The following is a 19,557-nucleotide window of genomic DNA, read 5'->3' on the forward strand; positions in this document are numbered from 1 at the left end:
AACAGAATACAGGTTTGTGAAACAGGTGAGGAAACTGTGAAGGGGATAGAAGTTCCAGAGCTAGAACCACTATTTTTTAGGTGTGCAATGGTGAAATCATATTGGAACAATAGGGTTAGTAGGGTCTATAAAGGACAAGGGAACTCTAGGCTCAGATCCGCAGAAGTCTTTTATTAGATTTCTATGATGCCAGTGGGATTGGCTCCAAACCCAAAAGAGAACATGAAAATGATTAGCATTTTAGAAAGCCCCGTGATTTCTCTAGGAACAAATCCATGATCAAAGTGGTTATGGTCAGCATTGTGAACTTCCCTTTTTTTAAAAAAAACTTAACTAAACTAAAACTAAACACATATGGCATGATCCAAAAGAGTAAAGAGCATTTGCACATCCACTTGGGGCTTTCTTGGCACAGCCGCTTTCAGCTCCCAACATCTAAAACCTCTTTTTCACAGACTTGCTGCAAGTATAGAAAGCAATCTGGTAGTCCGGGAGTGAGAGAAACAAAAGTCAGAATGAAAGTTACAAAGAAAAGCCCAGAGCCCTTGCACATCTGGCACACATGGATATGGGGATCAGACTCACTATTTCAATTGCCTGCTTTTACTTGCCAAGGTTAAGGCCATATATATATATATATATATATATATATATATATATATATATATATATATATATATTCCAGGCACTGCAATGTGAAATCAAATTAAGTGAGAGCTTAAATATAATTCCATTAGCGTTCAGTTATATTTTGGGTACTTACTAGAAGCGTCATCCAGAAAAAGCTGGACATGTAGGAGAAACCACTGGGGCTTTAGCCCACAGTTAAGCATTTGATCCCCACTCATATCAACGTGAGTTAAGAGCATCTAAATATTACGACTGTGTTTACATTAGTAGCAGAAACCTTGTAATTTATCTTTACTGGAATTGGTTGTTCAGATATTTTTTTTAAAAAAAAAATACAATCAGGGCTTCATTTTCCTTAACTTAAAAGAAATGTTAATTCATTTTGCTCCAAAGAAAAGTTTTACTCACAAACAGTTTCTTGCTGAGACACAAAGAAAAGGCTGTCTGCTTTGTTGACAGCAATGTTTGTTTGTTTTATAATTATTAAGACAGATGCCTTTTCTGGCAAAGATCTTTTGCTTTGCTGGATGTGAAAACACCAGCGTCTCCTTGGCTTCTCAGAGGCCTCCCCCCCCCCCCCCCGCGCCCCTCCAGATTTCCTGGCTTTGCTGGGAGTGACACTGCAATGCAAATCTTTACATCAATGGCTCCAGAATGGGGCAACTCCCTGAGCAAAGGGGTAGGATTTGAGCCCTCCACATTAGAGTAAATACATAACATGTGGCATAAAAGCAGAAAGGTTAAGTAAATGAGAACATCTCCTGCTCGAAAGCGAGGGGGAAAGGGGCACAGTAAAAGGGTGACGTCGTTGCTTTTTAGTGTATGAACATCTGTTCTACAGACTTCAGGCACTGCTGCTAGCTAGATGTCTTAGCCTCTGCTAGCTAGATGTCTTACCGGTAGCTGCATTTTGTCTTTCTGAGAAGTGAATGCAGTGTTTTCTGTCCTCTCCTCTATCCCCACAATTAACAGCCTCTAATGTGATATAAATGGTTGCAATTATGAACTGTGCTTTGCTTTTAATTCCAAAGGTATTCTTTGCAAAGAGGATTAGTTGCTTTTTCCAAGGAGTTGCATATGGGGATGAGCAGGGAGTGTAACAATTTAATAACGGGGGCAATCCAAGACGCCTGCACAGCTTGTTAAAGCACTCTTTCACGTGTACAAAATGTTGCACTTTCCCTTGACATTAGCTAGCATTGGATGAGCCTGATTCTCGCCAGGGGTAATTCTCACAGGCTTAAAATTTGAGGACGCTTCTGTCCGTGGAACAAAAGCTTGGACTTAGTTTACTTCTTAAGGAAGTGGACTGGGGACAGGTGGGGGTCATGAAAACGATTAAAGCCACATAAGCAATCGAAGCAGGATTGAACCTTCCGCTCATCAATTGGTCATCATGACGGGCATGTGGGAGGCCCTGCCCACCTCTCGAAGCTAGCCTGCAGGGGTGGGGGTGATAAAGATCTAGCCCACAGCACAAAGGGTTCCCCCACACTGCACCGCCAACACTAATGGGACAACTCTGCTGGGTATAACCCAGTACTGTACTGAGCAGAGCAGGAATTGTATGAGAAAAGAGAAAAGAACCAGACCCCTATTCAAGGCACTTAGCAGTTACAGCCAGCCCTGGTTCAATGAAACCATCAGACGCTGTGTGTGCTCACAGCAATCAGGAAGAATTGCAGGTTTTTCCTCAAAACTCCAAAGAAAGTAAAGGTTCAGTCAAGCTTGTTAATCTACTATCTAACGCGGGTGGCGCTGTGGTCTAAACCACAGAGCCTCTTCAGCTTGCCGATCAGAAGGTCGGCGGTTCGAATCCCTGCGATGGGGTGAGCTCCCGTTGCTCGATCCCTGCTCCTGCCAACCTAGCAGTTCGAAAGCACGTCAAAGTGCAAGTAGATAAATGGGTACCGCTCTGGTGGGAAGGTAAACGGCATTTCTGTGCGCTGCTCTGGTTTCGCCAGAAGTGGCTTAGTCATGCTGGCCACATGACCTGGAAGCTGTACGCCGGCTCCCTCGGCCAGTAAAGCGAGATGAGCTCCGCAACCCCAGAGTCGTTCACGACTGGACTTAACAGTCGGGGGTCCCTTTACCTAACCCTTGGAAACTGCAATCAACCTTTTGGTGGCTGATCAAATGTTTTTCCAAGAGGTGGCAGATCACAAAGCAAAGGTTCAAGCTTATATCAACATTTCCTTCCTCTCCATAATGAAATATCTATAGACAATGTTACTTCAAGAATTATTTCAGCTGAGCTCCTTTGCTTGGTGTGTAAAGCCTCCGTCAAGAGCTGCTTTTATGCATGGTTTGTGATGCCCATGATGGGGCGGTTCTCCCTTTGTATAATGCCCTCCCCAGTGAGGTGTGTCTATCTCCCTCATTCATAACTTGCAGGAGAAATTTAAAAGCATTCCGGTGTTACCCAGGCATTTGATAGCTGAAACATACTGTTTCTGGCAACCTTCAGATCACTAGTTTAGAATGTTTTTAACTTTTTTTTAATAATGTTTTTAGTTGTTGAGGTTTTTAATGTTTTATCATTACTGTATCTGCAATACTGGAGGAAGGTTCAGACAGAAATTGAACAAGTAAAGAAACAATAAACCACAAGAAAGTGAATCCAGTAGATTGGCAGGTTATATTACCGGTATGTCTCTTTTTTTTCCCTTTAAGAAATTGTGATAGTTATACATTCTTAAGCATTAAATAAACTTACGTAGAAAGCAGTAGGCATCAAATCTGCTGTCTGGGGGAGGGAAGGATGTTTGATTCTCATAGCGATACAAGGTTCGCACTCCAAGCAAACCTCCGCCACACTGGATCCTTGCCACAGAAACAGGATAGCGCACACTGCCATCAGACAACCAGCCATAGTCGCATTGGTCAAAGCCATTTCTCCAAGCGGCATGTAGGTCACCAACAGAAGCAAGAACTGCACCATTTGCCTCACACTGCTCTTTAGCTTCTTCAAAGGTTAGCTTGTTGGGAGAAGTGATATGGAAGACATCACCTACAAGAAGAGAAACAAAGGGCACCTTTACTTCTTTGTCTGGGCGGCTGTGTCACATTCCTAAAACGGTTTTTAAATGGGGAAATCATTTACTTCCAGGATTATTGTACATAAAAAAATGGAACATTGGCATTGAATTGGAAGCATGAATATGCTGTGATAAAATTTGTTATGAGGATCTTCCTGTCCCTATCTTCCAATGTGTCTCTCCCCATTAAAAAAGTATCCTATTCACTTGAATAAAATGTTCTCTTTGTCCATTCTTCCCAGCTGTCTCTTGTACCTTGGATCTCATTCCCTGAAGATTCAGGTCCGGCCCTTTCTCTCTCTCTCCCTCAGCCAGATCCCTCCTCAAGTCTCACATTTTCCTGTAACATTTGGCTTAACTACTTAGTACTCAGCCCAATTATAACATCAATAGTAGCCAACCTACTGGGTAAGTACCTGAAACTTCAGCAAGCCATTTACTCTTGTCCTTCCCTCCCAAACCCCATTCGTTTTGACTCTCTCATTGTCAACATTTAGATTTAAATTTCTTGCAAGCAGTAACCCCGCCCCCTCTCTTCTTAAGAAATTTTGCAAAGCATTATGTACCTTGATGGTACTGTACATATCATTGGTTGCACTGAATGTCATCATAACAATTAACACACACAATAACATCCCATCATAGCATGACCAATGAACAGAACCTAAAAAGGGGGCATAGGGACTGGGATCACTGCGGATCACAAGAGGCAGAAAGTATGTTGAACCCCCACTGCCATCCTATCAGGGCCCAAATAATTTCCCCAGTATAGCTAAACTTCTGCTATTCACTGCTGTGGGGAAATGTAACGTACTTCACTTGGGGTACAAAGAACAACTCAACCTCTAGCCTTGACAGTGGGTACATCAGACATCTCTGAGAGAGAAAAGTGGGGAGCATGCTCCTGGGCTCCTTGCAATATACTGTACATAGAAGCCTTCTATCTTCATATACTCTGCTCTGTCCATCATGATAATACTAACAGGAAAGAATAACAAGTGCCAAAGGTTAGGCAGGGAAAAGTGCTGGCTCCCTATTTATGCACCATGAAGCCAGAGATCCTGGGCTTTTGTCCCAAGGCACCTGACTAATCAAGGTATACACTTAATGCCTCTGATAACAGGACACTATTTACTCAAGAGGACCACATCACAGCTGAAAGTTAAAACAAAAAAAAACATAAAATGAAAACCAATGCCAAGAAAACCAACGCTTTATTTGCATGGCCATTCCATCAAGTATTTTGTACAGATTTTTGCTAATATGAACACCAAATGTTTGATTAGGTTAATGTGTCCAGATGTTGGCATCCAAACCAAGCAATTACACAATAACGTCTCCAAACTTCTAGCTTAAAAAACAGCTACTAAGCCAAGAGCATAGCAAGCAAATTCCAGTTAATGTGTTGCCACAAAGAGGCAATAAGGTCTTCAAAATACACCATCTGTTTTGCAAGGAAACTACAAATCCATGTGTCAATACTGTATTAATCTAATCTGCATCTCAAGTGGTGTACACAGCCATCGCAACATGTTAACAAAGCAAGCATTCAACAAGAACTAAACAATGATTGTTTGAGGCTAAAAGTGTTGAAACAACACTATTTAATTCTGCCAAATTGCAGTGGAATATATATGTTGTGTTCTGTTACTTTGGAGGATACATATGAATGTGCTTTCCAAGCCAATTTAACAGGTAATAAAAATGCTCTGGTCTCATTTTGGCTAGCAGTGGAATTGATGTCTGGTTTGGGAGATTGTTCATGTTTTATGAAATAATGATTTCACTACTGTTTCAGAGGGCATACTCCAAAGACTGTAAGGGAAGTCCAAAGTTGCAAACCTAAGTGCGATTATTTAGGGGGATGGGGATCATTGAAATGAATTGCATCTTCTGAGAAAAAAATGTTTGGGGTCGTTGAGTGAGTCCTACTGAAATTGCTAGGATACATTTGAATATGGGCTTAGGTTAAAGTGCTGCTTAGGACAGTAGGGGCCAGAAGGGTGGGGCTACGTTTCTTTCCTGACTTCCCAATGCGGCACATTGCTGTTGGTTACCAAAAGACAATGGAAGAGGCAAGGCAGCAGGGAGCTCAGCATGGTGTGGACAGAGCATCAGAAGTGTTGGATTGGTTTTCCGCTGCCTTGCCTGTCTACCTATCAGCAACCAGCAGTGACGTATGGCCAAGAGAGACCCACCCACCCTAGACCGCCATTTACTTTAGACTCAGCAGCTATTCATGCAGCTGCAGGTCAATCCCTACAGTCACTTCACTGGACTATATTACCACTCCAGACAAGATGCCAGGATCACAGGGTTAAACTCCCTGCATATTTGATGTCTGATAGGCTAGGGCTTTTTTTATGAGCAGGCTGTTCTTTCATGTACTAACCTCCAATACGAAACAGCCCCAAACCAGGACGCCATCTTCCGGGTGCTGAAATTCCGCATGAGTCAAGTGACCCACATGAGATCTCAGCCTCCCCAAAAGTGCTTTCTTCAGGCACCACACCAAAAAATGCATGTTTTAGGGCACTATGTAAGATAGTTGCCCCCCCCCCAAGCACTTTTCCAGGGCAAGAGTGCGGCCTGAAATCACACGAGATCACAGCGGCCATTTTGTGAGAAAAAACAGAATGTTCCAGGGGGTTTTCAGGACAGCTTGATGGGTAGGCTATATGACTGGAAATCTCTCCTTTACAATGGGAAATGGTGCAGTTCAGAAACAAGCTTGCAATCTCATACACTGTGTCTTATATGACCCCTCACACACACACCTGCAATCTTCAATTGTATAACCCACAGAGATTATAAACTCTGTCTTGTTTCTATATGCTGCATCCCAGACCACAAATCTCAGAACCACTCAACTTTTAATCCTGACTTCCACAGGCATAGCCAAACTAGGGTAGTGTTTATCCACAGCTTCCTATTCCACAGTGTCAAGGGGAAAGTTTATCTGGACCTTCTAAGCAACTTCCCTCAACAAGATTATGACTGTTAGTGAACTCAGTAAAAGTATTTAAAGTATAATCTCCAAAACCAGCTCTTATTCTCACCATGGCAGTGTTGCAGTCAACTTTTAAGTGGGGGGGATTAGTTCTATCATACGCTTTGAGGTGCTGAATTATGTATCTGCCTGAGCCAAGGTTTCCCAAACAAACACAGCTTAAATGTATCTCTCCCACATGTTCCAGAAAGACACAGAGAAAATCCATCTGGCAGGCTTGCGAGTGACGTAGCTCACTAGAGCAATGAAGAAATACTTAGAAAGAAGTGGAGGGGGGGGAGAATCAAGAGTTAATAGTGGTCTGTGATGTTTTGATAGCTGGAATCCACACTGAGAGTAACTCAGCAAAATGATCCAGGCAAACACCAGGGCCAGGAGCAAGAGAGCTAGCTGTGCCCTGCAATAACAGGGGTGACATGGAAACCATGACAATCTTTGGATTACAGACAGCAATGTGATTTCTGTTAGTTTTGGCCCCCTGTTTTAGGCTGATTGCCTCTGCCCCAGAGTCAAAGCACTCTAAGAATCTCCAGATTCCCCCTGTTGTGTGTATTTGCATTGCTCAGTTTTAAAAGCACCTGACTAAGCTGCTTTTTATTGCTGTTAAATGCAGCAAGATAGACTTGGCAGCCAAGCTTTTTTTGTTTCAGACACACACACACACATTGATTCACCACAGCCTCATGCCAAAATGCTTGAACTCCAAAGAGATTTCCCTCTAGTATTCTTTCCTCTGAGACTCAGTTCATTTTAATTAATTAATTACTTTTTAAAAAATTCCTTCCAGTAGCACCTATGCCAAATTCATTTATGTTAAGTTTGTAACAGTTACATTTTTTAACCCTTTTCCCCCATCCTGTCTTTAATATGAATGGTTTCATCATGATGCTGCCTGTCTAGCAGAGCAGTAATGGTGCAGAAGAGAAAATGCCCCGCCCTTCTGCTGACTCCTGTGGGGCTCACCTGCATGCCCCTCTGCACACACATTGCACTCCATGTCAACTTTGAATGGTTTCTTATATTCCTGAATAGGCTCCCTGAAGTCAGCTGAACAGCAACGATGCACACAGCTTAAAGTTTGCCAGTTATGATCCTTGTCCTAGCCATTTATTGGGAAGTAAAATCTCAGTGGGGCTTGCTTCCAGGTAAGTAAAGTCAGCATGGCTGCCAAACTCACATTCACTTTACGGCTCTTGTTTTCTCCAGAACTGAGGTCTGCAATTATTGTTATTACCAATAGACTATTTTGTAACTGAAGTCAATGAGTTTCCCTTGCTGTGTGGTGGGTTGTGAATACTCACTAATGTGTGTGTGTGTGTGTGTGTGTGTGTGTGTGCAAGAAACATCTGGATTTATATTGCTTTTCTTGACTAAAAGGCATAAAGGTGGATCATGGGGGAATATATGTTAGATTTCCCTTTACACTTCCATAAAATAAGTTTCCTACCACTCCCTTGATTACTTATTATATGGGCATGGTTTAATAGGATTTGAGGCAGGAGATTTTACATTCCATAGCTGTGTTTTGCATCGGCATCATCAGTGAGACATGGAAAATGGCCTTTTTTACAAGTCAAATTTTCCATTGGTTCCAGCCAGATATCAATACCGTGTTTATCTAGGGGGTCAAACTGAATAAACATTCCTGAACTATTTGTTTACAAGTTGCTGAGAGTGGCTAGGAAAACTTAGTCAGTTGGGCAGGGTACAAATAAAAAAAATGTTATTGTTGTTGTTGTTATTATTATTATTCAAAAGCTCTAGTTAGGCATTATTATTATGCCAATATGTTCTTTAAGCAGGCATATCAACAAAAACACCTCTGACTGACCATTCAGGTGCCCTTTCTGACCCCGTATTTTTTAATTAAGGAATTGCCGGTAATTAGATTGTAATAATCACATTAAAGAGGAAACATGCAAACAGGGATCACTTACACCCAGTTTCACAATTAGCTGCGCAGAATTCTGAATGTGAAAATACAGTGGTGCCTATTTCTCTTTCCAATCATGCAGCATTCAGAGCAAAGTAATTTGCCTTTAAGTCAAATTCATAAGGTTTTACCTGGCATTACAAACAATTATATTTGTGCATTTAAATGATTTTTACACTGCCCCTTCAACAAAACTATTCAGGGCAGTGCAAAATACCGGTAAATAAAAGGCCGGTATGAAATATGAAATCACAGAGTAGATCAGTGTCGAGAAAATTCATGCAAAAAGGATCTTTTCTTGAACAAAAACTCAGCTCCTACATCTATGAATGCAGAGGTGATTTTTGAAAGCCTGAAGTCCATGCACCTTTGCTTGGGAATAAACACTACTAGAACTTAACTCCAAGTAAACATGCATAGAAACAGGCTATAAAAAGAGATGCAAGGAGCTAAAATCATGTGCGCTTACATATATCTCACCCTGATGAATCTAATTAGTATGGTAAATTCACAACATATTTCAACCAATGTATTTTCCACATGCTCTCCGCCCTCCTAATAATCCCATCTGGTGTAACACTTTGGCCCCGGCATTTCACTGTATAATAATATCCTTCAATCATATTCTTCAGTTATCTGCATGTGCTCTCACTTAGTGATCAAGTCCATCAATGCCAATGAAATCCTTTATGGATTCGGATACTAGTAAACCATCACGGTGACCCAGGTACATGGTGTTAAGAATCCAGTGGCATAATGACAACTGCCAATGGCTTCCTTTACCAAGGTTTTCCCTACCTTGCAAAATCAGTCCAAAATTAAAACGCCTCCACCGTGAGGTTCCAAAGGACACTATTTGTCCCTGAAGTTTTTTAACATCTACATATGAAGCTGTTAGGAGCAGTTGTTAGTTTTGGCGCACGGTGTCATCGCTACGTTGATAGACGTAATATTTGAATCTGGAGATACCGTGCAAGCTCTGGACCGGCACATGAATGTACTTATGGAGTGAATGAGGGCCAGTGAATGCAGCTTGAATCCTGGCAAGATGGAAGCTCTGTGGGTGGTTCCTGTGTCCAGAAAGCAGGTCGCTTGTCTGTTTTGTATCGGGTTGCCCTCCCTCTGAAGAAACACCCTTGTCATAAGAGGCCCAAGTGACCTCTGTGACTAGGAGTGTCATATGCCAGCTTCATCTGGTATGCCAGCTACAGCCATAGTCAATCCATGAAATGGGAACCTTGAGATTGGATGACTACAATCAGGGCAGTCTCAAGAAGGTCGGGCGTCCTGGCTCTGAGGCGCGGAGATTGCTCCGGCGCCCCCGCCCTTGCAGTGCGCAGCATGGCTTCGCCGCGCAGCGCCCCCCCCCCTGCTGGCCTGGCGCCCTGGCACCCCATGCCACCGGGACTACACCTAGAGCCAGGCCTGACTACAATATGCTCTATGTGGAGCTGCCCTTGGGCCTGGTCTAAAAGCTCCACTTAGCACAGATTGCAGCAACTAAATTGCTGAAGGGGGGCAGATGGTCCACAGTATGTGACAATTCTTCTTAAACATCTGCACTGGCTGCCCACAGACTACTGGACCCAGTTCAAGACACTGGAATCTTTCCTTTTTTTAGGATAAAATGAATACTGAGCTGCCATTGAAAGCTTAGGTCTATGTAAGGTTCACTATCATAATGTTTGGTCCTCCGAAAAACCGCATGTGCTTTAACTAAGCCTTCCCCATCCCGATTCCTCCAGATGCTCTGGGCTAAAGCTCCCATAAGCCCCGACCATCGGCTATGCTGACTTGGGCTGATGTAAGTTACAGTCCAAACCTTTTGGAGGCCATCAGGATGGGGAAGCCTGCTTTACAGTTTAGCCAGCATGCATTAAAAAAAGATTCCACTTACCATTTAAGCCTCCCACATAGCAATAGACATCATAGGTTTCATTAGCAAGACGATATCCATAGGTTCTGACTCCTTCCTTCCCCATCATGTCTCCATAGCATCCAACTCTTGGTTGCCTAATGGGATACCTGCAACAGAGTAAGTGGAAGTTTGTGAAGGTCACGTTTCATTTGCCCCCACAGATGTACAAAAGCCATTTGTTTTAGGGTGTGCAGTCAAGAAGCAACTTGGTCCTCTCACCTGACCGTCTGATCAGACAACCAGCCCGCATCACATTGCTCAAAGCCATCTTCATAGGCCGCTTTCAGCTGATCGGGGCTTGCTATAACAGCACCATTCTCCGCACAAGCCTCCTGAGCCTGCTTGAAATTCAGGGTGTACCTGCTAGTAGCTGCTCGGTAGTGAAAAACAACACCTGCAAAGAAAGTAAAACCATGCTGGTCACTTGTGTGTCATCAACATCTATTATTATTATTATCATCATCATCATCATATTGCTGATTAAATTATACTAGCCTCATTAAGCAGTAAGCTTAGAAATAACATGGAGGAATGATTTTAAAACGTCAGATTTTATTCTACATCACCATGATTGTGGAACTGAAAACTGAATTTGGTTGACCTATCTTTTTCTCACTGTACTAATCTGTAAGATATGGGTTCCATTAAGTACTACAGTTAAGTACTGTATTTCTGCATTTCTGTTATGGCCTACAGTCAATGTGGAAATAAAACTGAATTGGAATTTTACCCTACTGAAATTTCCTGAAATAAAACAGACTTGTCAATTTTCCATCCTCCACTGTGCAGCCCAAAAGGAATAGACAATAGGGCTGCACATATTCTCTCAGTGCTTGGGTTCAAAGCTTTTAGGCTGTTCTTAGATTATGTATGGGACTTTAGAGGTGTAGGAGTCTCAAAGCTAGCCCTGGAGTCCCCATCAAGCTGAGATTCAGTGAAGACAAATCTCAGCTAGAGGACATATTCTTCTCCCATTTGAAAGATGGGCATGTGTTTGAATCTGAAATGAATAGATATACTTGCATTTGTAGACAGTGCTGTGCTTTATATGGCTGTGCAACAGCTACCTCAACATTTCCCTTAGTGAATAATTCCATACAAATGAGAAAACTTGTCAGACAAATAGAAGTTAGAAACAAGGTTTCTTTAAAGAGAAATAATGTATCTTCCACGACAGGCTATGTCACTAAGCATTACATTGTAATTTTTAGAGACACTCTTAATTGCCTCTAAACTGAAGGCTGTTTGGACAGTTCACACAATTTAATTTAGTTTTCATTATTACCAACACAAGTATAATGCACAAAACATTAATGCACCAGTGTAACTTTTGAAAGAATGCATAAAATTCAAGCCCACTTTGAACATTTGCATTTTTTGAACCCACAATCTGTAGGAGGTAGGAGTCATGCCAGTTCAGCAACTTAACCAGCTACACAAAAAGCAAAAGTGGGGGAAATGGTTTTATATTCATAGAATCATAAAGCTGTAGAGGTGGAAGGGACCCCAAGAGGGTGGCATATAAATATTTCTATAAATAAATAAAAATTGCTATCTCACACCTTCCAGTGCATTTCCTATCACCTTCTTTACTTCAAAAAGTCCAATGTTGGGGAGGTCTGCTGCATCAGACCACTAAATCTACTCTAACTGTGCAACCTGATTTCATAGTATGTGACCAAAGCCCACTCTAAAATACCACAGTCTGGAAGCAGCCTCAGAATGTGGCAAAATGTCCTTTCTTCTGTTACATGTATGTCTTCTCAATAACCTTGTGGCCCCCACTGTATGCATTACCTAAAGTGTTCTAACTCAAATAAACATTTCAACATGATTAACTAGGTGCAAGATTGCAACCCAAATCTTCCTGAAATTAGCAGGAGTTAGGCATGCTTAATGGGGATACGGCATTTTGCTGTAAAACACCGCTTACTGTTTCCATGAGTTTTTATGATAGGCTCTCTCCGTCGCTGAAAATGTGGAATGATTCCATAGAACACAAAGAGCTATTCCAAATGTATAATTCATCAGAATACCGTTGGGTTGCTAACATTTGGCCAAACAGAACTTGGAAGAGGCTTACGGCTTGGCATGGTCTTAATGTTATGAGAAGATGGCAGAGAGCCAGTTACATTAGGTGTTTACCACCCTGGAATTTCCCACATGCCATTTAAACAAATTTACAATCCCTTTCTCCACCCCACCCCACCGCCACGCAACACAACTATCTAAGTAACAGCAATAACAATGATAATATTACTATGAATAACATTCTGCTATTATTTGATATTGAAACGTTCATAACAAAGCTAATTGACAGAACTGCCATGCAGTGAAAAACCTTGACTCTGTTTCTGAAGGTTGAAGGTTCAAGACCCAGTGGGTTACATAACAGATGGCCACCCCAGTCTAGACAGCTGTAAAAGAAGAAATTGATCCATTGCTTCAAGTTAAGAAGTTACAATCAAGCATGCTATCGCTTATTTCTCTTCCCTTGTGAACAACAGACCACAGCAACTGGTGTCCAGGTTAATGAACTGGAAAATGGCTCCAGACAGACTTTGGCCACAAATAGGTGAAGCTATTGATCTGGTCAGCTTGCATCTTGATCTTCATTAAAATGTAATTTGCAAGCTAATTTGGATTTGTAATGTGGCACATTCCCAACTTGATGCAACCCAATTTCAGTCTGTTATGCTCCACTGCTGCAGAGATACAAATGAGACAGGACAAAGCAATGTTTTCCCAGCTTCTTTCTGCCAGTGATCATTACCCCAAAGGCAGGTACGGTATGCTTCCAAGGGGTTGAGATAGCATCTTTTAAAATCTAAACAGAAAGGCAGCTTAAAGTTCTCTGATATCTGAACAAGATGGAATTAAAAATTGGGAGCATTCTGTTGGAACAGCCTAAGCATGCTCTCTTAGATGATTACAGGAACTTTCAGAACATAAGTCCAAACAAGGAACAACCTTACACGTGAGGTGCGACATCCATGATGGAAACTCGCAAAAAAAAAAAATCAGTTTACCAAAAGCAGCATCAGCAGGACCCTGATTTGGAAGAAGGGTATTGCTGTGGGGGCGGGATACAAAGAGTCTTTTATGCCAGGTTTCATATCTCCTACCACATCCTTCCTTTTATTTTATTAGTTTTTATTTCACTTACGTTGCAGGTAAACATGCTGCAGAGTGCAGTGTTGGGCTGGGCAATATGTGGTTTTCCACACTGTGATATATCACCAGCTAAGCATCACAAAATGGGACACGGGTGGCGCTATGGGTTAAACCACAGAGCCTAGGGCTTGCCGATCAGAAGGTCGGCAGTTCGAATCCCCGCGACGGGGTGAGCTCCCATTGTTTGGTCCCTGCTCCTGCCCACCTAGCAGTTTGAAAGCACGTCAAAGTGCAAGTAGATAAATAGGTACCGCTCCGGTGGGAAGGAAAACGGCATTTCCGTACGCTGCTCTGGTTCACCAAAAGCACCTTAGCTATGCTGGCCACATGACTCAGAAGCTGTACGCCGGCTCCCTCGGCCAGTAAAGTGAGATGAGCGCCACAACCCCAGAGTTCTCTCATGCATACCTCACTGATATAAATGGGAAATGAGATTACTCTTCCTCCTCCCCAAGACAGACAGAAAGACAAAGACACACACACAAACATACACACACACACACACACACAGAGAGAGAGAGAGAGAGAGAGAGAGAGAGAGAGAGAGAGAGAGAGAGAGAGGAGAGAGAATTTTCTCTGTTTAACGTTAATTATTCCAACTTGCTACCAGATCAAATTCAAATGAACAGGCTAATATCCATGAAAACAGTCCTTCTCCTATATTAGTCAGAGAGACACAAAGAAGGCTGATCTATTACTGACATGTTGAGTTAATGAGGTTTTAAAAGAAAAAATAAAAGCTATATATACAAATAAAAGCTTATATAAAAATGTCATCTGCCACTGCCATCTCCTGGGAGTCTAGACCGAGAAAAATCTTTTGAAGTTGTTCTGAAATTCTTGAGTTTTCCACGGGATGTTTCTTTTGATTATGTGTTCGACTTGACATGAGTGATATATTGAGCACTGCAACTTGTGCCTGTGTTTACAAAGACAGCTTTAAACAAAATGGAACAGTCAGCCAAGCTGTCCTTTAAACTGATGAGAGGGAAGAAAGACACAGTTTGATCCTCAATATATCTAAAGGATAACAAGGAACAGAGACAGTATTTCCTTTATTGTTGTATACTCCCTAGTAGAACTCCTAGAACAAAAGCAGTGGGGTCTGTTTAGGCATAATGGTTTCTGTCCAATAAACTATGGCTGTACATTTTCTCTTTAATATCTCCCCTATCACTTTGCTCATACATCAGACTTAAAAGACTTCCAGTGCTTGTTAAACCATGGCTTCCTATTATAATCAAATCAGGAAATAGTGGTTTAATCTCTACTTAGTAACTGCAATGAACCCAGAATCAGCTATCCTCAGTCCTAGCAAGCAATTGAAGGGAGAGGGAGAGAGGGAGAGGGGTGATGGGGGAAGATGACATGGGGATGCAATGCTCAATCTTGGTCAGCAGTTGTTACATCTGACACAACATACAGTTAATTTATGGAATTCACTGCCACAAGATATGGTGATAACTAGTATCTCATGTGGTTTTAATAGGGGATTAGACAAATCCATGAAGGATGGGCCTACAAATGGCTATATGCCATAATAACTATACAGAGCCTCTGGGTTCAGGATGCTGCTGAATAACATCGAATCATAGAACTGTAGAGCTGAAGGGACCTCTGAGGGTCATCTAGTCCAACCCCCCACAATTTTCTTTATAAATGCTAACTAAGTTAAAGCTATGAAGGCTCAGGGTGTTTTCTTACTTTTAGCATGCTCCTTTCTGTGGAAAAGGTAAAGGTAAAGGGACCCATAACCATTAGGTCCAGTCATGATCAACTCTGGGGTTGTGGCGCTCATCTTGCATTATCGGCTGAGGGAGCCGGCGTACAGCTTCCAGGTCATGTGGCCAGCATGACAAAGCCCCTTCTGGCAAACCAGAGCAGCGCATGGAAACGCTGTTTACCTTCCTGCTGTAGTGGTACCTATTTATCTACTTGCATTTTGACGTGCTTTCAAACTGCTAGGTTGGCAGGAGCTGGGACCAAGCAATGGGAACTCACCCCGTCGCGGGGATTCAAACTGCAGACCTTCTGCTCGGCAAGCCCTAAACTCTGTGGTTTAACCCACAGTGCCACAAATAAAATTATGATGATATTTCATTATATCTGACTGATTTGAGGCAGTGGTTCTCAATTTTTATTTTGTGGATATTATAGGAATCTTCAGTCCACAGCACTGATGCGCTTTTCAGTTACAACGCTCACCCCTGAGACCATGCCATCTGTCACTGAGCTAAATACTTCTCCCCATTAAATATTGCCATCATGGCTTTCCATAAATGCCATCTATTCAATTTTATTTTCACCCCAATAACCTTGATTAATTCCGGTTAACTCCAATCGCTCTGTTGAGGGTAGACTATATGCTTCTAGCTCTCCAGGCCAAATAATAAAGATTAGAAATATGATGATATGCTGTGTAGCCTTGGAATGCAAAGGAAACAGACAAGCATATTTTGTTGCATATAAAAAGTCTCATCACTTATCAACCAGTTTGATGAAATGAGGGAGCTTAGCTGATCATTTGTGGTGAGTAATGCTTCCCATATTATTATTATTATCATGAGGAAGGCATGTTATCTCATTTCTGCACGCAAACACCACAGGCTTAAGAAAAACAAAGGGGGAAGTTCCCAGCTTGTATTCAACTTTGACCATCTTTTGTGACATAATCCTGATTCCTGCACAAAAAGCAAATGGGAACCTTCCCCTCATTTTCCCTGTAAAGTTTATAGGATGGATGGATCAAGAACAGTGGCTGGAGATGTTGCAAGATGGGCATGCAAAAAAGAGAGGTGGGGACAGCACCACTGCGCAGGGTTGGAAGTTAAGAGTAGCTTTGCAAGGGCACAGAAACAGAACATGGGGCTCCTTGCCTCCTCAGGGAGCTCATTTGTTGTTCCCTTGCTGTGTAGTCAGAGACCTATATAAGAGCACCAGGAAGAACAGACCTGGGAATTCTTGCTTGAAAAAGGACCCTAAATATCCTTCACTATTTTTAGCCTTCAGCGTTGCATATACAGGAGCTTGGTTTGGGTCATCTGTTTTACTCTACTCAATTCTTCCTTGCCCCCAGCTATGTATGATGTGTGCTTCTAAATGTCTGCTTTTGTAGCACTATAATCTAGATTACATTATACAAGTGATGAGGGCAGAAGAAATGTTCATACCGGTACTGTATTTGGGGTTTCTGTGTGCCAGATAAAGTACTATAACTCTGGTCAAATTCCTATGACAATAAAAATGATCAAATTTTGGTTTTATTTTGCACCATGCAGTCATCTTTAAACTCATTTTTCCTGTATGAATTTGGCACCATGATATAAGGAAGCTACTGTGGTGGTAGATGTCAAAAATGATGCCATAACAATTACCTGTGATTCTTGCATTGCAGTGAATTGGGCTAGATGATCCTTTGGGTCCCTTTCAACGCTACAACTGTATGATGAGCAGTAAGAGACCCCCATTCCCTGACCTCTTGGCTTTCCCTCAACCCACAGCCTGGCAGCTTTAGTCACACGGAAGTTTACATAAGCAATGATGTTAACTACAGTTAATAATAACTAAGTTTATCTCTTAACCAACAGCCTCAAACTTGGGAATAAAACATTTTAAGTGTGTTTTAAGTACAATATACAATGTGACACTAGATAGTGATGGTGAGCCTTATGGAAAATTCATTTATTTTTTTAAAAAAATGCTTAAAAAAACATTTTCAGAACATTTTAAATATGTATGTAGATTCCACCTTGGGCATCACTTCCTGGTAAAAAGCCGAATAAGAGAAGGAGGAGGGTGCCATCCCATGTTAAGAGTTCCCGATCTCTTAACCACTACGGAGAGATTACAGCATTACATCTGATACAAGTGAAAACAGGTGATGGAGCCCAAACTGGGAATATTAAGAAGTATTATAACAGATAAGATATAAAAGGAATTAGCTTGAGCATAGTAAGAGCAGGGTCTGCATTCAATGAATACAGGGGTTACTTTGAATTTAGGGGAGGGAACCATCTCTCTTTCAAAGAAAGGTAAATAAAAAGAAACTCAGTCTCTGGGAAGAAATCAGAAAGCACTTCCAGACTGTCACTATTTTTGAGTAGGATTCAATCACATACTGGCATATTCAGTTTGTGCAATTATAACTGACTTCTACAACAAACCTGCTTTCCCCAAAGATCAGAACTTTTCCAGTATGGATAGCAACAGGAATGAAAACACTGAAAAATGTGGGATAACGCCTGTTTTGTTGCAACATCATCTAACCTCCCCAGAAACAAATCAGAATGAATGGGCATTAAGTAACTGGCATCATCACTATGCAAACCAATCAGGATGGACACTCAATAAGCAGGTGGCCTGGAAGCACCCAAAAGCAAGGCAGGATCAGCAATTGGAGGCTTTGTGGTCAATTCTGGCCAAATACGAAACAACAGCTGTCTCCCACCATTGCCAGCCCAGAGGCAAAAGATGGAGAACAACCAATGCCAGTAGCAATAGGACTTACTGGCAGACGGCTTATGACAATAGAAGGAAAGGCCACACCCACCACACTCCATTGTCTTCTCAGACTTACTCTCCCAGGAAACTAGAAACAGCAGGAGTAGAAAGGGAGGCTAAGAAGATAATTGAAATGTAACAGTATCTTGCTGGCAAACGGAAAAAGCATTGCGAAACATATTAAACATACTAGTTCATTCATATATGATACATTTTGTAATTTGAAGCTGATAAAGCAGATGAACAAATACAAAAGTGTACTCTTACCATCCACAGCTAATGAGACAACATTTTGGGTATCTTCAATTCCATAGATGACATCGCAGCGGTAAACCCCAGCATCGCTTGCCTGCAATTTCTCCATAGTCAATGATGCATCACCAATGTCTTCCCAGTTGCTCAGAACAGACACCCTGTCCTTGTAGCCTCGCTCTAGCTTGACTTTCCCATTCTGGGCCACCAAAACAGTAGTTTCTCTTAGATCTTTTCCGCCTTTATCCTGTTCGATCTTTGACCACTTAATCCGGAAAAGTTCATTTAAACTGTGGTAGTTAGGCAAAGTAGGCAAGGTCGAAAAGAAGCAAGGGAGGATGACTTTTCCCGAGAGCGAGCCCTTCACCGGCGGGCTTTTTTCTGGAAAAGAAAATAGCATATAAGTGAGCTGGCAAAAGCTGATCCACACAAAATCAACAGAGACTTAAAATTCAAGCAACAATAGCCCCCTTCTTTTACTACAGCTGAAAGTGTGCAGCAATTGGTTGATTCGAACAGCTCCCTTACATGTCACATTGGACCATAGTTTAAAACTTTGGTTATCACTCGTGGTTTTTTTGAAGGATACAAACCATGGCCCCAGGTTTGGGCACAGCCACAGGAAGAGAAGTGGAGGAGCATATTGTTTTAATGGCTTTTAAACTGTATTTTTTGTAGTTTATTGTCCTGTAAATTGCTTCAGGACTCCTTTGAGGCATGTGACATGATATATACATTTAATAAAATTAACATCTGGAAGACTGAAAGTTGCCTGTCCCTCTTATAAGTGAGGCCCTGTATGACAAATAGAGCCTCATAAAACCCAGCCACTGAAAAATAACATTGTGTTTAAAATATGGAATCTCAGTTATGTGTGTGGGGGGGTCCCCTTTACAGAAAGGAGTCACCTCAGAATAGCATTTCTATTTTTTTTAAAAAAAAAAAACCAGCAACCCATATACATTGGTGGCATTGTCACTTGTTATCTTCTCGACATCCCTTTTGTCTTAAAACATTAATTTAAATCCTTGGAGCAGGGCAGTCACTCAAAAGCCTTGACACATTAAAAGAATGAGTACACAGGACATAGTCCAAGTTCTGC

General features: G+C 41.8%; 1 protein-coding gene across 4 annotated transcripts in view; it reads right to left on the reverse strand.

Annotated features, from left to right (window-relative positions):
• The window catches only part of VCAN (versican), a 230,002-nt gene that overhangs the window by 75,956 nt on the left and 134,489 nt on the right, over window positions 1-19,557 (reverse strand). For all 4 annotated transcript variants that reach the window (XM_060280214.1, XM_035100044.2, XM_035100043.2 and 1 more), the window contains exons 3-6: window positions 18,471-18,836; window positions 10,749-10,923; window positions 10,509-10,636; window positions 3,347-3,640 (exon numbers count right to left, since the gene is read on the reverse strand). In XM_060280214.1, the coding sequence (XP_060136197.1) occupies window positions 3,347-3,640; window positions 10,509-10,636; window positions 10,749-10,923; window positions 18,471-18,836 (963 nt within the window). The remainder of the gene's footprint in view (window positions 1-3,346; window positions 3,641-10,508; window positions 10,637-10,748; window positions 10,924-18,470; window positions 18,837-19,557) is intronic.

This window comes from Zootoca vivipara, chromosome 11, assembly GCF_963506605.1.
Source record: "Zootoca vivipara chromosome 11, rZooViv1.1, whole genome shotgun sequence".
NCBI lineage: Eukaryota > Metazoa > Chordata > Lepidosauria > Squamata > Lacertidae > Zootoca > Zootoca vivipara.